The 14,278-nt window shown below is 39.7% G+C and overlaps 1 protein-coding gene across 24 annotated transcripts in view; it reads right to left on the bottom strand.

Annotated features, from left to right (window-relative positions):
- Window positions 1-14,278, bottom strand: part of GPHN (gephyrin) — a 671,572-nt gene that overhangs the window by 345,322 nt on the left and 311,972 nt on the right. For all 24 annotated transcript variants that reach the window (XM_042462503.1, XM_042462537.1, XM_042462555.1 and 21 more), the window contains one exon: window positions 12,685-12,779. In XM_042462503.1, the coding sequence (XP_042318437.1) occupies window positions 12,685-12,779 (95 nt within the window). The remainder of the gene's footprint in view (window positions 1-12,684; window positions 12,780-14,278) is intronic.

Below are 14,278 nucleotides of genomic sequence, written 5' to 3'. Positions count from 1 at the left end.
CATTGGGCAAACAGGCTAGTCTCTGTGCGAGAGGATAAATGAACACAAATCAGACATTAGTAATGGCAATACACAAAAACTAGTTGGAGAACAATTCAGTCTTCCTGAGCATTCTGTCTTGGACCTCAGAAAAATCACCCTTGAAGAAAAGAACTATAGAAGAATATATGAAAAAGAAAGTGCAGAATTGGAACGTATCCACAGACTCAAGTCCATCAGCATCAGCTTGAACACAGACAATGGTTTCCTGGTGCACCACACATATTTCAATACTATCTAACCCCCTATACTCATGAGGGCGCCATTGACCAGTTCATCACATCTCCTTTCTGGTTCCCACACTAGTTATTCACTCTGCTTGGCTTTAGGTAACATCCTTCCTCCTGTCTTTGTCCCCAAATCACCGTAGTTAAAACTGAACTTGCCACCTTATCTCCATACACACAATTTTTCAATTTAAACTGACATTCTCATAAACAACTAGATTATACAGGTCTGTCTCTGGACTCTCTATTCCAAGCATGCATCGGGGGAAGAGGGCTCAAGTCTGTGAAAACTCATGCTACCAGCTTCTTTCTTTCAGTTAGTCTCAAAGGTGCTCTAAGATCCCTTTGTATACTGATTTTCCAGACTAACATGTCTTTGAATTCTACTACCACTAATATTACTGTAACAAAACTTCTTATAATCAGTTTCCATGAATGAATCTAGCTATCTATCCTATCCCTGTTTTGAATATATTTTAATTCTTTGGCTCACCAGTTCAAATTGGCACTCTGAGTGGAAAACAGATCTCCTTTGTACAAAGTGTTTAGTGTTTAACCATAGAAACACATACACAGTGCAATCAGTAATAGTATGCCCCAACAAATGGGTGAAGAAAAATTCTCTCAACAGCCATACATGTACAGCCTGTCTCTTAGAGGGGTCAATGTATGTGGATTTGATATTTAACAAATCTATAGGATGCCCTATTCCACTGCTTACCTGCTAAACTTTTTTTCTTAAACTCTTCAGCTATAGCAGTTCAATCTACAGTGATGTAGTAGATAATATAATCTCACATGACAAAATGGCGGCTTTCTTTCTTCTCATGACATATTGAATTTGAGGTGTTCACCTTCTCTTTTTCATTGACTTACAACCAGAAGATTTAATGGATCTGGCAACTTGTCTTCTTTCAAGAGCATTTTTGATGGCACTGTTATCTTTCTAAAGCTCTTCCAAGAGTATCACAGATCTCCATGACTTGTGCTTTTGTGGCTGCAGTAAGATCTTTGCTCCCAGAGTGCACAATAAATCTGAAGGGGAATCCCCACCCATAAAGGACACACTCTTCTCCAAGCTTGTGTGCATATGGCTCGATCTGACAGCATATCCTGATAAACCAGTGGTTATGTACCTGTTTTTCAAGGCCATGAAGATTATTAAAAGACTGAGCATGTTAGCCTTCTTTAGATATCTTGCAAATGTAATATGTTGCAGATTTGGATATCTTGCAAATCTTGGGTTGATCTTTGCAGCCATGTCCCCTTTGATAGCACTGAATATATTTCATTTAGCCAGAAGATTTCAAGGGTGATCATGTCTCCATCATCTGCATATTCAGGAAAGTCTTCCTGAAGCTTTCCATTACTATGTTCAAGATCTTCAGTCTTACCCTGTATGTCGGCTGTCAAATCCTATAATTCAGTATTTTTCTCTTCTTGCATTAGGTGCCAGTTCGGTGCTTTGTTCATTGGTATTTCTATGCTTGTCAGTTTTGTAGTAAGAGCGAACAATTTATATCAATTGGAGCTTGTGCTACAGTCCACAGTGTTGCTGTAGTAAATTTTTAATTGATTTGTCTGATGCGCTCTTGCTTTTTTTTTTTTTTGACCCCTCTGGTACCCTTTGCTTTTTCATGTTGAATGATGAATGACTCTATGAACAAAACTGGACTCAGAGGCTCCAATGTTTCTTTAGGTGAAAAAAAAGAGCAAGAGTCCTTTCTTTTAAGTTGTGTGGTTATTACATTCCGATTATTACCAAGTTGTAAGATTAAATAAACACACAGGATACAGAGAGTTCAGATTAAGCAGAAATTCTGTCTGACAGTTTTGTACCCCATTTCCTGATTAGATGTGTAACACCATACTTAATCAGACTACACAAAAGATTTGGAAATATCTAAGTCCTAGACTAAGAGATGGAACAGAGATTTATAACTGATAGAGATACAAAAAATAAAATAAAATAGAGATAATATTACAGAAGTGGATAAAACAAAGTACTAGCAAGTGTCAAATAACAGCTTCTTAGTAAAATAAGATCTAAGATTTTTTTTTTGTAAAGCTGATACAATGAGTACACCAATGAATAAATGTGAATTAGCAGCAAACAGATACGTTCAGCAGTAGTCTCTGCAAGTGTTATGTAGTTTTTGGAATTGCCACAACATAATCATTGAACAAGTTTGCTGAACAATCATATTTAAGAAAAAAAAACCACCCAGAGAAACATGGTGTATGCTTTAGATTTGGACAAATCCTGAATCCAAAACTAAACCTGCCTGATCCCAACAAATTTAAGAGATGTCTGAATCAAAGTAGGGCTCCCCCAAATGGACTGAATTTGAATGTTAACAATTACATCTCTAGTATTGTATAGAGTTTTGTTTTGGGAAAATGCTGAATATCCAAGTCCTCCTGCCTCTCCCATTTTATGTTCCATATTCTAACATCCTTTCTCTAACTATAGTACCAAACAGAAAACAAAGCAAAACAAAATTCTATATTTGGTTTCTAGCTTAGGGACACTTCTGTGACAGATGCAATTTTCATTCAAATTATCCCCCCCCCCCCCCCCCCCCCACAAAAGGAAAAAGGGGGGACATGAACATTCCACTTTCAAAACATCTTCCAAACTGAACACAGAGCAAATAATAACAAAGTGTATCTACACTTCCCAAACTCTATAGGTATAGAAATGTAACTTCAGCTGTGTTGTATGTTGGGGACGGGAAGTATACAGCCTTCTGGATATTCCCATTACTCCCCAATACTAACTATACTTGCTAGATCTGGTGGAAATTCAATCTAGTAAGAGATGGGAAGTCACACATCGTCATTTCTGCTGTATTCCAATTCATCATTATCCACAAAACAATGAATCCAGAAGCACATCTTTGTTAAAGTATAGAGTGTATGAAGATGTTCAGATATAACATAATGCAAATGATTATTCACTTTGCAGAAGCCTGGAATTGGCTGCAGCTGGATCTCAAACCAGCAGGTGATGTCCAAGGTCACAGTGTGTGCCAGAGAGCATGTAGCAATGTGTAAATATACTGCGTCATCTTTGCAAGGGGGAAAGTATTCCAAAATGCACAGGAACTTGTATAGGAAGAGGCTGGACAAGGTGGCCACATGGCAAATGTGTATATAAGCCCAGATGTCCATTTGTACAGTTTGTGGGGTTTGTAGTTGGTGGATGGTGTTAGTAATTGTTCTCGCATGTGTCTTCACAACAAATAAACAAAGTGCCTCTTCGGAGATAAGCCAGGCATTGGTGTGCCTTTTATTTGGCAGCTGTTTTCCTGACGTGCTCCTGTATGCTTGCCGGTTGATTATCTTCACATAAGGCTTCCAAGTTTACTCTGCGCGCTCACGTTTGCATCAACAATCTTTTCTTCAAAACTTGAAAACTATAAAGATACTCTTCCAAAAACCAAAACCAAAATAAAACAAAAAACCAACAACCTTGCACTCATTTCTTTGAAACTCAGCAGGCTTGATGTGCACATGTGCCCCCCAAATTTCATCCAATACTGCCAAGAAACACACAAAAAAGGTATTGCCAGTTCCCTTAAAAAACCCAAAATTTAAAGAAGCATGGTAAAGAGGCAACCCTGCACCTGTTTGAAATTTGGCAAGCATAAAGGAATACAATGCCTGGATGTTTCTACAAATTCTGACAAACAAAAAAAAGTTATAGTCATGTATTCCTTTTCTGTGATATTTAATAGGTAACACAAACTAGTTTTCTGGATCAAGACTCAGGCCTAGACCAAGTCTATTTACCCAGCATTCCAATTAATCCTTACCAAATTGAGCTGTTTTCCAGATTGTCAGTGGGGTGGTCTAAGTCTAATTTTGTGGTCACATCTCTAAAGGAAAGTGTGACTCTGTCTCAAGTCACCAACAGAAACTGTACAGCACATAAAAATGAGCTACATATGAGTGCTGGCTAGTCCTGTACTTTCTTACAAGTGAGGAATTAAGAAGGAATTATAAATTTATAACTTTAGGGAATCAAGATGTCCATTTGACATCTCTGAGGCAATTCACGTCCTTTTTAGTGTGTATGTGTTTGCGTGTATAGTATTATATTAATTTGTATTCCACTTTTCTCCCAAAATTGGGACCTAAAGCAGCTTACAGTCTAAAAAAAGTTCAATTAAAAACCTACAGAAGTGACTATTAAAATAGAATTAAACTGTTGCAATATTAAAATAGATCATTTGTTTAAAAATAGAATACAGTTAAAAAGATAAAAGTACTTAAAACCATACATTTTAAAAAAAAAAAACCACACCCAGAACATTCTTGAGAAATGTTCTGTTTTAAGCATCTGTCTAAAGAAAAAGATCTTAGCCAGAGTCTATGGGCAGCCACTGAGAAGGCCCTCTTTCGTGTCCCCACCAACTATGCTTGCAATGGTGGTGAGACTGAGAGAAGGGCTTCTACTGAAAATCTCAGAGCCTGGGCCAGTTCATATATGGAGATACAGTCTGCCAAACAGCCTGGACCTGAGCCATATAGGGCTTTATAGGCCAAAACCAACATTTTGAATTGTGCCTGGAAATATACTGTACTGGCAGGCAGCTGAGTTGCTTCAACAGGGGCATTGTATGGTCCCTGCCCTGTTAATAGTTTGGCTGTAGTAATTTGGACCAGCTGAAGTTTCCGAACACTCTTCAAAGGCATCTCCAAGTAGAGCACATTACATTAGTCCAAACATAATTTAACTACTGTATATACTCTTGATCCCCTACAAATGAGCAATTAACAGACTGGTCTCCTTATTACCTTTTTTGGGCAAGGTGACTGAGAGGGCAGTCACCTTCCAACTCCAAGCTGTCTTGGATGAAACTGATTATCTAGACCCATTTCAAACTGGCTTCAGGGTGTGGTTCGGAGTTGAGACTGCCATGGTCGCCTTAGTCGATGATCTCCGTCTGAGTATCGGCAGGGGAAGTGTGACCCTGCTGGTGCTCTTGGACATCTCAGTGGCCTTCGATGCCATAGACCATGGTATCCTTCTGGAACGCCTGAGAGAGTTAGGTATCGGCGGCACTGCACTCCAGTGGCTCCAGTCCTACCTCTCGGGAAGATTCCAGATGGTGAGGCTGGGGGGCTGTTGCTCTCGCAAAGGAGAGCTAACATCTGGTGTCCCTCAGGGCGCCATTTTGTCCCCCATGCTGTTTAATATTTACATGAAGCCGCTGGGAGAGATAATCCAGAGACATGGAGCATGGTGTTATCAGTACGCTGATCACACTCAGATCTATCTCTCCATGTCTCCGACTGATTCAGTGACTAAGTATGGCACCTCTCCTCTGGACTCCTGCCTGCAGTCAGTAATGGGCTGGATGAGGGAAAACAAACTCAAGCTGAATCTAGAGAAAACACAGGTACTCGTGATAGGTACCCCAGATCCAGACAGAGGAATCTGTCATCCGGTCCTGGATGGGGACACACCCCTAAAAGACAAAGTTCGCAGTTTGGGAGTCACGCCAGCTGCGTCCCTGTCTGGACCGAAAGGACCTTGAAACAGTAGTACACACACTGGTAACCTCTTGCTTAGATTTCTGTAATGCGCTCTACATGGGGCTACCTTTGTATCAGGTTCAGAAGCTTCAATTAGTTCAAAATGCTGCAGCCAGATTAGTCACTGGGACCCCAAGAACAGACCATATAACCCCAATATTAAAAGCTCTTCACTGGCTGCCCATTAGCTTCCAGGCTCAATACAAAGTGTTGGTTGTAACCTATAAAGCCCTATATGGCTTGGGACTGAGTTACTTGAGGGAATGCCTCTCCCTGCATAATCCGCCCCGTACGCTCAGAACAACAGGTAAATATCTACTGGAATATCCCAGGGTGAGATTGTCTGTAACTCACCAATGAGCATTTACATCTATCGCTCCTACATATTGGAATAAACTCCCTGAAGAGATTCGTCTCAGTTCTTCCCTAGATGTCTTCAAGAAAGCGTTGAAAACTCATTTGTTCCGCTTGGCATACCCTCCAGAACCTTCATAGAAAAATTACCCTCTTATCCCTTGATCCTCCAATGTGAAGTATATTTAAGATGTTAATCTCTGATTGTATATTTTTAAAAATGCTTTTATAGGATGTTTTAACGTAATGTTTTTTCTATTGTTTGTATTTTATATTGTAATATGATGTGTGGTACATTAGTATTGGACCAGTAAACCGCTTTGATCTTCCAGGAAAAGCGGTATAGAAATAAAGATTATTATTATTATTATTATTATTATTATTATTATTATTAGTCAACCTCATGTATAAGTCAAGGGCAGGTTTGGAGGTCAAAATTATGGAGTTTGATATGACCTTTGGATAAGTCAAGGGTAAACTTTATTGACATGTAACAAAGGATCTAAATGATGAAGCAAACAGTGTCAAAGAACTTACAAAATTCCAGCAGGCATAACTGTTTTGGTTCACACTAAAGGTTGGATGGAAGAGAGAGTAGAGGGAAGTCATGCTTCCAGGACAGATTGCACTCTTGCCTGTCACCAGGGGATGGTTCCTTTTTAAATAAGAGTTAAAGTATAGTGTTTAAATTGACCCATGGATAAGTCAACCATTTTGGGGGTCAATTTTTTGACAAAAAATTCTACATTTATACATGAGTATATATAGTAAGACATGTACCACTGAGGCTAGATTTGCTATTTCAAGGAACAGGCTCAGTTGGAACACAAGTTTTAAATGTGCACTCCTGGTCACTGCAGAGACTTCCAAGTTCAAAGCTGAGTCCAAGAGTACCCCCAAACTGTGATCCCATGTCTTCAGGGGGAGCATAACCCCATCTAACACAAGCTGGATTCCTATTCCCCGAACTCACCAGGAGCATCTCTGTCTTGTCTGGATTAAGTTCAATTTGTTTTGCCCTCATCCAGTCCACTACTGATGACAGACACTGGTTTAGGACCTGGACAGCCCCCTTGGATTGAGGTAGAAAGGAGTAGTAGAGTTGTCATCTACATATTGATGACACCACACCCCAAAACTCCAAACAATCTCTTCCAGAGGTTTCATGTATATATCAAATAGCATAAGGGACAACACTGAACTCTAAGGGATCCCACAAGCCAATGGCCAGGGTGTCAAGCAGGAGTCCACCCCCCCCCCCCACCGTCTGGTTTCAGCCCTCCAGGATAGGAGCCACTGTAAAACAGTACCTCCATGTCCCATACCAGCGAGATAGCCCAAGAGGATAACATGGTCGATGGTATCAAAAGCCGCTAATTTCTTTGCTTCCTGATTAGCATGAAGTAGGCCTTCAAGTAGGCTGTAACGTGTGTTTGGTCAGATTCGCTTTGCGTCTTCTGCCAATGTTGCTCTAGTCTCTGTCTTATTCACTTCATCACTGCCTGCTTTCTAGAGAACCAGGGAGCTGATCTGGCTCCACTCTGTAAGAAATGGTTGCGTCCACCACTCTGGACATTTCCTTGTTCTAAAGGTTGGCCAGAGCTTCAACAGAATCTCCTGCCCAGGTGACAGGAAACTCCCCAACAGCCCTCAGAAATCCATCCGGATCCATTAGCCCGTTAGGGCAGACAATCCTAATCTGTCCCCCACCCTTGCAGAGGTTCTGAGTCCCAGTGAGTCTAAATAATGATCATTCCATGGCAATGGAACTATGGCAAGTTCCTCCATACCAAGATCATTATCACGCCACCCAAAACAGAAAACAAGGTCCAGAGTGTGCCCAGCAGCATGAGTAGGTCCAGATACCACTTGGAACAGAGCCATGGCTGTTATGGATGCCATGAAGTCCTGAACCATTCCTGAAAGGACAGTCTCATCATGGATGTTGAAATCCCACAACACTCCACCACCAATCCTGAGACAAACCTGGTTAGCTTGAGAAGGGAGACTATTAAGCAGCGGGGTGGACACCAACAGAGTTCCTATTCTGTCCTGGCTACCCACCTTTAAATAAACACCAGTAACCTGCGTGAGGGGGCATCTAGTCATGGGAATGGAATCACAATAGACCACTGCAATTCCACCTCACCACCCCACAGGTCTTGCCTGCTGCTGCACAGAGAATCCTGGTGGCAAAGGTGGGAGAGATTAACCCCTCATAGCTTCATCCAAGCAGGTCTCTGTAATTCAGGCCAGCATGCTCACTTATATTTCCATTAACCGATCTGGCATTTAGCAGCAGCATTTTCAACCCGGGGGGAACTGTCACCAAGGCTATCCATGCTATTTCAGCTGGGAGACAGTTTGGGGGCAACAAGCACCCTCTTGTGCTCCCCTCATTCTACAGATCAGAACAAAGCAAGGGAAAATAACAACCAATAGTTTAACAACTTCCATAAAATAGTCGTTTAGTGGAAAAGACTCAGATTAAAAAAAAGACATAATAATGAAAATTGATGTGTTTCAATCCTTGATCTGTTCTCTTTATACAGAATATTCTTCCACAGTCTGTCTCCCAAAATGCTGTTGTCCTCAGAATAATTATGATAACAGAAAACTCTGTCTCACAACAGGCATAGATATGCTTATTATTGTTTTTCTAAAATATATTATTTTCACATCACATATAGTTAGACCTCTGCTTCCATAATAGCCTTTTTATTTCTCTGTGATATTTTTTTTTATCAGACTTACAGGTTCCTTTTCACAAGTGCATGTTCCTTTTCACAATTTCAGTAAAATTATATATAGATATACCTCAGTTAATCAAATAGATGTGTTCCTAGGGATTACTTCTTTAATAGAAAATTTGGTACAAAAGACAGAAATAACATGAAAAGAATGTTTCTATACCACAAAAAGGAGGATAAGTTCAACATGTTTCAGCAAACCTTTTGTGCCAACAATATGCATGTGTGAAATGAAACAACCAAGTTAGGTAAGCCTTGCCTCAGTAGGCTAAACCATTTTGAGCTTTCTAGAGGCCATGTGAAAGTTTCTTCCAAAATGTATCCACGGATGACTTTTTATTTTGTTATCTTTCACTTTTTTCATAAGTTCCATTATGATGGCCAAACCATAATGAATCTATGCCAGGGGTAGGCAACCTTTTTGAGCTGGGGGCCGGGTTGCTGTCCCTCAGACAACTGGGGGGCCGAAGCCAAAAAATAAACAATTAAATAATTTTTTAAAAAATTAAGTAAATAAATAAACCGGGACAAATATAGGACAAAATTTTCAAATGGAGGACACTTTTTAAAAAAATGGAGGACATGTGAAAAAATTTGCTGATTTTAAAAAAATGTTAATATAAATGCATGTTTCGGAGGATTCTTTAGACAATTGCCCCCCTTGCCCGCCTCCTCCTGATAGGCCAAAGGCCCCACACCCTCACGCGAGAGGCCAAAGGCTCCAGCAGCAATTGGCGGCAGGACTGAGCTGGGGCCGGTCCCAAGGCCTTGCTGGGCCGCATTCGGCCCGTGGGCAGCAAGTTGCCTAGCCCTGATCTATGCTATTTTAAAAAATACAGTGCTCCCTCGGGTTACGAAATTAATTCGTTCCGCGGCTAATTTCGTAACCCGAAAAACCTTCGTAACCCGAATTGCCATAGGCGCTAATGGAAAAAAAGCCGCGGCTCCATTGAAAACAGCGCCGGGGTTTTTTCGTAACCCGAAAAAACCTTCGTAAGCCGAAACAATAAATCCCTATGGGATTTTTTCGTATCCCGAAAAATTCGTAAGCTGGGTAATTCGTATCCCGGGGTACCACTGTATGTTGTAAAATCCCCTCAGTAGAGGATTTGGAAGGAAGCTGCTGTCTGCTTACCAGCAGACTCCCACTTTTCCCCAGATCAATTGTATTGTTTATTGTGGACATGCTGCTGCAATCTGACCCTGAAAGTCTGTGACTCCACTTGCCCTTCATCTTCAGAGCTAATGCTGCTAAAAAAACTGCCAGCTAGGCAGAAGATGAGGAAGAGGGTGGGCAGATATAAAAATACTTGTAGAAAGAGATTCTTTTTCAGAAGCTTTGACCCGATCCAGATGAGCGCAAAAGGACGCCCTTGTCACATGCGAGGGGCGGCATTCCTAGACATCCCTCACTCCTGACGAGGGAGTCAAAATGGCGGCGCCCTGTACACATGGGCGCCACCATCATTACATGCCGGACGCATAGCGTCCGCACATCGCAGCACCATTATGACATCGCAAGTGCACAATTGGCGCACTGCAATGTCATAATGGCGTCACAAGAAGAACCTGCTTTTCGTGTGTTCTTTTGGGTCCATGGGGAAGTCCTGCAGTCTGGAGGCTGAGGCTTCCCTGCGGACCAAAACTAGGTGCCGGGAGACCGTCCTTTTTGGACGGTCTGTCCTGCGCCTTTGTTAACTGAAGTATACCTGTATCGGCTGCCTTTTCAGGCATTAAATTATACACTCAGCTCAGAAAAGATTTGATACCAACTCTGTGGATGATAATTATATGATATCCCCTCCTTCAATTGATCATTATTCTATGCCAATATCTTCTGTTTCATATTTTATCCTTTTATTTTCCTCTTACAATTTCTTGTTCTATGTTTCTCACTCCCACAGGCACATTTCTATTTTTAGTTATCTACAGATCTGTCTGTATATGAACTTTCTTGCTCTGTATTTTAGTCTGATCTTAAGATGGGGTATCACTGGCAATAAAGAAGAAAATAATGGCAAAACAATGCTTGAATAATACAGTGCCTAAATGATATACTGTTAATTTATTAAGAGGCTTTCCACATTCAAAAATAATAAATAACAAGCAATTATTAATATGAGAAAGATTCCAGTGAAATACATTTTCTGTGACTCTTCTCTGTCTACCAAAGTGAGGTGACCATTCCTTCTAATGTACAATGTATTCCTGTCAAGTATTTTATTGTCATATCCTTCATTTATCATTCATATTTAAAGTTTTCTATGTAAAGCAAATGCCACTACTTTTCTGTTTTTCACTATTTGTCATAATGAAGTCTGACTCAAAAGAAAGAATATTAATTTCTGCTTTTATGTCTGTACCTATATCTACACAGAGAGAAATAAAAATGCACGCATGCACAGGCACACAGACATATAATAAAGTGCATTTCTTTGACCACAAGACAAGAGTTCAGCTCTGGCATCTGGAAAGAGAAAAGCTGTCAAAATTATTATTCCAGTAAGTATATATTGTTCTTTATTCTTAGCTATTTTTGTGTTATATGAAATCACTTTTAAAAAAGAATAACTGACTGCCAGATAATGCTTCCCAGTTAACTAGTTAGTAAGGATGTGAAAATTTCTCATTTTTGATCTTGCTTGGTGTCTTTGAATCCAACCTGCATTTTCTTTGCATTCTTTGTATGCATGCATGTGTGTGTGGGGTGGGATTGCAAAAGTTTTGTGTTTTATTCACTCAATCAAATTAGCAAAAAATTATTTTTATGTATTTTCTCTAATTTATGCTGTTATATGCACCATTTACCTAATTGAGACAACTTTCCCCCCACTGATTAAAATATGTTTCTACACAATTTTCTGAGTTATGTACATTTTAGTCATTTGCATTATATATATGCATATTATTCTGTGTACATAATATTTATTAGAAACACTGTGTAAGTCTTGTAAACAGTGAATACTTGAGATCAAGCACACACTTTCTTGTAGCAAATTTCGAGATGTGCCACAGTACTACCTGCTTCAAGGCTGCCAAGTTCAGTGCATATTCCTTCTGTTCCTGCAAATGAGCAAGTTTCTACAGGGTATACAATATCATAAATTTACTCAGCTGTACTCACAGATTTAAAAGATTTACTTTTAAAGCAGATTTGTTCCTTTATTTGTAATGTAGTAAATTACAGTACAATTCTAAACACATACGCTATCCAGTATTCCTTATTGAGTTTACTATGTTTGGCTAATTTGTGCTATTTTAAAAAAAGAACTACTTTAGAGTAATCCTTTTATGAACAAAATTATATCAGGGACTATGACCATGATAATGCTATTATTTTACATATATGAGCTGCTTTAGTGACAGTATGTAAGCCAGGCAGCTGCTGGCAGCCACAAACTCACTAGATAGCCTTAAGCAAGTCACTGTCTCTCAGAATAAGCTCTCATGCTAATCTGTGACGTGAAGTCAATAATACTGACCTCCCATGCAATGTAGTTGTAAGATTACTGAAGTAATGTACTGTAAAATGCTTTGAAAGCACTATGTAAATGTTAAACTATGTTATGTGTGGTTTGGCAAGGAAGCTCAAAACAATTCCTTCCTTCTGAACAGAACCCAAAGAGAAATATCTGTCTGCCTATTTATCTATCTATCTATCTATCTGAAAATAAGGCCAAGAATGAATGTGCTACTTAATGTAGCCTTTCCATAACCTTAAATATCTCTAGAAGAATAGTTCATTTTGTTATTTTTGTTAGCATTCTTACCTAGAGAGCATGCCCAGAGGTGTAACATTAAGAGATCCCATCAGCATTGCCAAGGCCATCCCTGGGGCCTCTCGTTCTATTACTTCTTTAGTAGCCTGTAATCAAAGATTAAACAGCAGACTGAGTGAAAACAACAAAAAGAAAGCAAAATAAATATAAAGCTATGTGAAATCTTCCTTCTTTTGTGAAAAGTGATCCAACATACGTTTCCAGTAGTGAATGTTACAAAGTCAGGGCACAGTCATTAAACACTTATCAGATTCTGTGGGAGCATGCGTCACAACTTCCCAGCACAATTTCTATAACTTGTTACCTATCACAGAATGCATTTCTTTTAGATTTATAAAACAATAGGCAGGCACAGCCAGTAGAATGCTCTGCTGATTGAAATGGCATTTGGCTCCCCATCGGTTACCAACTGTCAGCCACAAAATATTTAAATCATATGTATTATGCAAATATTGAATGCAATCTGCATATAGTCTCATTGGCCCAGTAGATTTCTCTTGAAAATCCAACTAACTTGCACTCCGTATAGGGTCAATGGTTGGAAATGGCTTATATAGCCCTTGAAAACAGTGGCTATCTAAGGCAGAGAGGGCATATTTTCCACTCACTGTGAGTGATGAATGTCTTTGTAGACATGCTCTGTCTCCACCAAGAAGACATCTGGGTGTTGTAATAATATCTGGCACATACTTTGCAGAAGATACCAACATTTATTATAGAGCCAGAATTTGGGGATGTTAGAAATGATATGAAAAAAAAAATTGGGAGGGGGGTTTCAAGATTTAAATTACAACACACTTTCAATTACAGTAATCCTCTTTTTTATAAAGCCTAATTTGAAATGAAACCTGAACTTGACAAACAGCAACAATAACAACAGCACAAAAACCTAGACAGTTAAAACAGATACAATTATAATTTCTTATTCTTGTATCCATTACTTTGCATCAAATACCAACTCTGAATTAAGTATGGAGTGACGCTAATGCTATGGGACAAGGGCATAGCGTTGCATATGTGTTTTGGTTTGCCAGAGAAAGCTTCAGTTCAGATTCGAGCCAGAAACTAAGTAGAAGGAAGAGGGGAGTGTGAAGTGATATGAAAAATTAAACTTGTCTCAGAAATGTAGCAAAGCATAACCTTCCAATGTGGCAGGTCTATATTATTCCATCTAAAGCTAGACTTTTGGTTATCTATTGGCAAATATAAAAGTTGCCTCTTCAGCTAAGACAGAGGTGAGCAAAGTGTGGACCATTGCTGCACACCTCTATTGTCCAAATTTCAGTGGGAAATTATCCCCAAATGGACAAAAGCCCTTCCTAAGCAGGGGGTGGGGGGGACTGGTCATTTTGTCATGTTTTCAGGTATCTGGGGGCTCCCATCACAATTTTAGGCCTGTACAAATTAGCCAGCCTCTCAATCAGTCAGCATCCAATGGTTCAGATTGATTGAGAAGTTAGCTAATTTCATTTGGCTCTGGATCAGAATCTGGATCTGGAAACCCACCTTATTGTATTTTATTGACTATCACTGACAACTAACAAAATGGCCAGCAGTTACTGCAGTACCCCACCCCCTGGCTTGG

Source organism: Sceloporus undulatus, chromosome 1, assembly GCF_019175285.1.
Source record: "Sceloporus undulatus isolate JIND9_A2432 ecotype Alabama chromosome 1, SceUnd_v1.1, whole genome shotgun sequence".
Lineage (NCBI taxonomy): Eukaryota > Metazoa > Chordata > Lepidosauria > Squamata > Phrynosomatidae > Sceloporus > Sceloporus undulatus.
The sequence above is the reverse complement of the archived record's forward strand: the minus strand, read 5'-3'. Positions and strand labels throughout refer to the sequence as shown.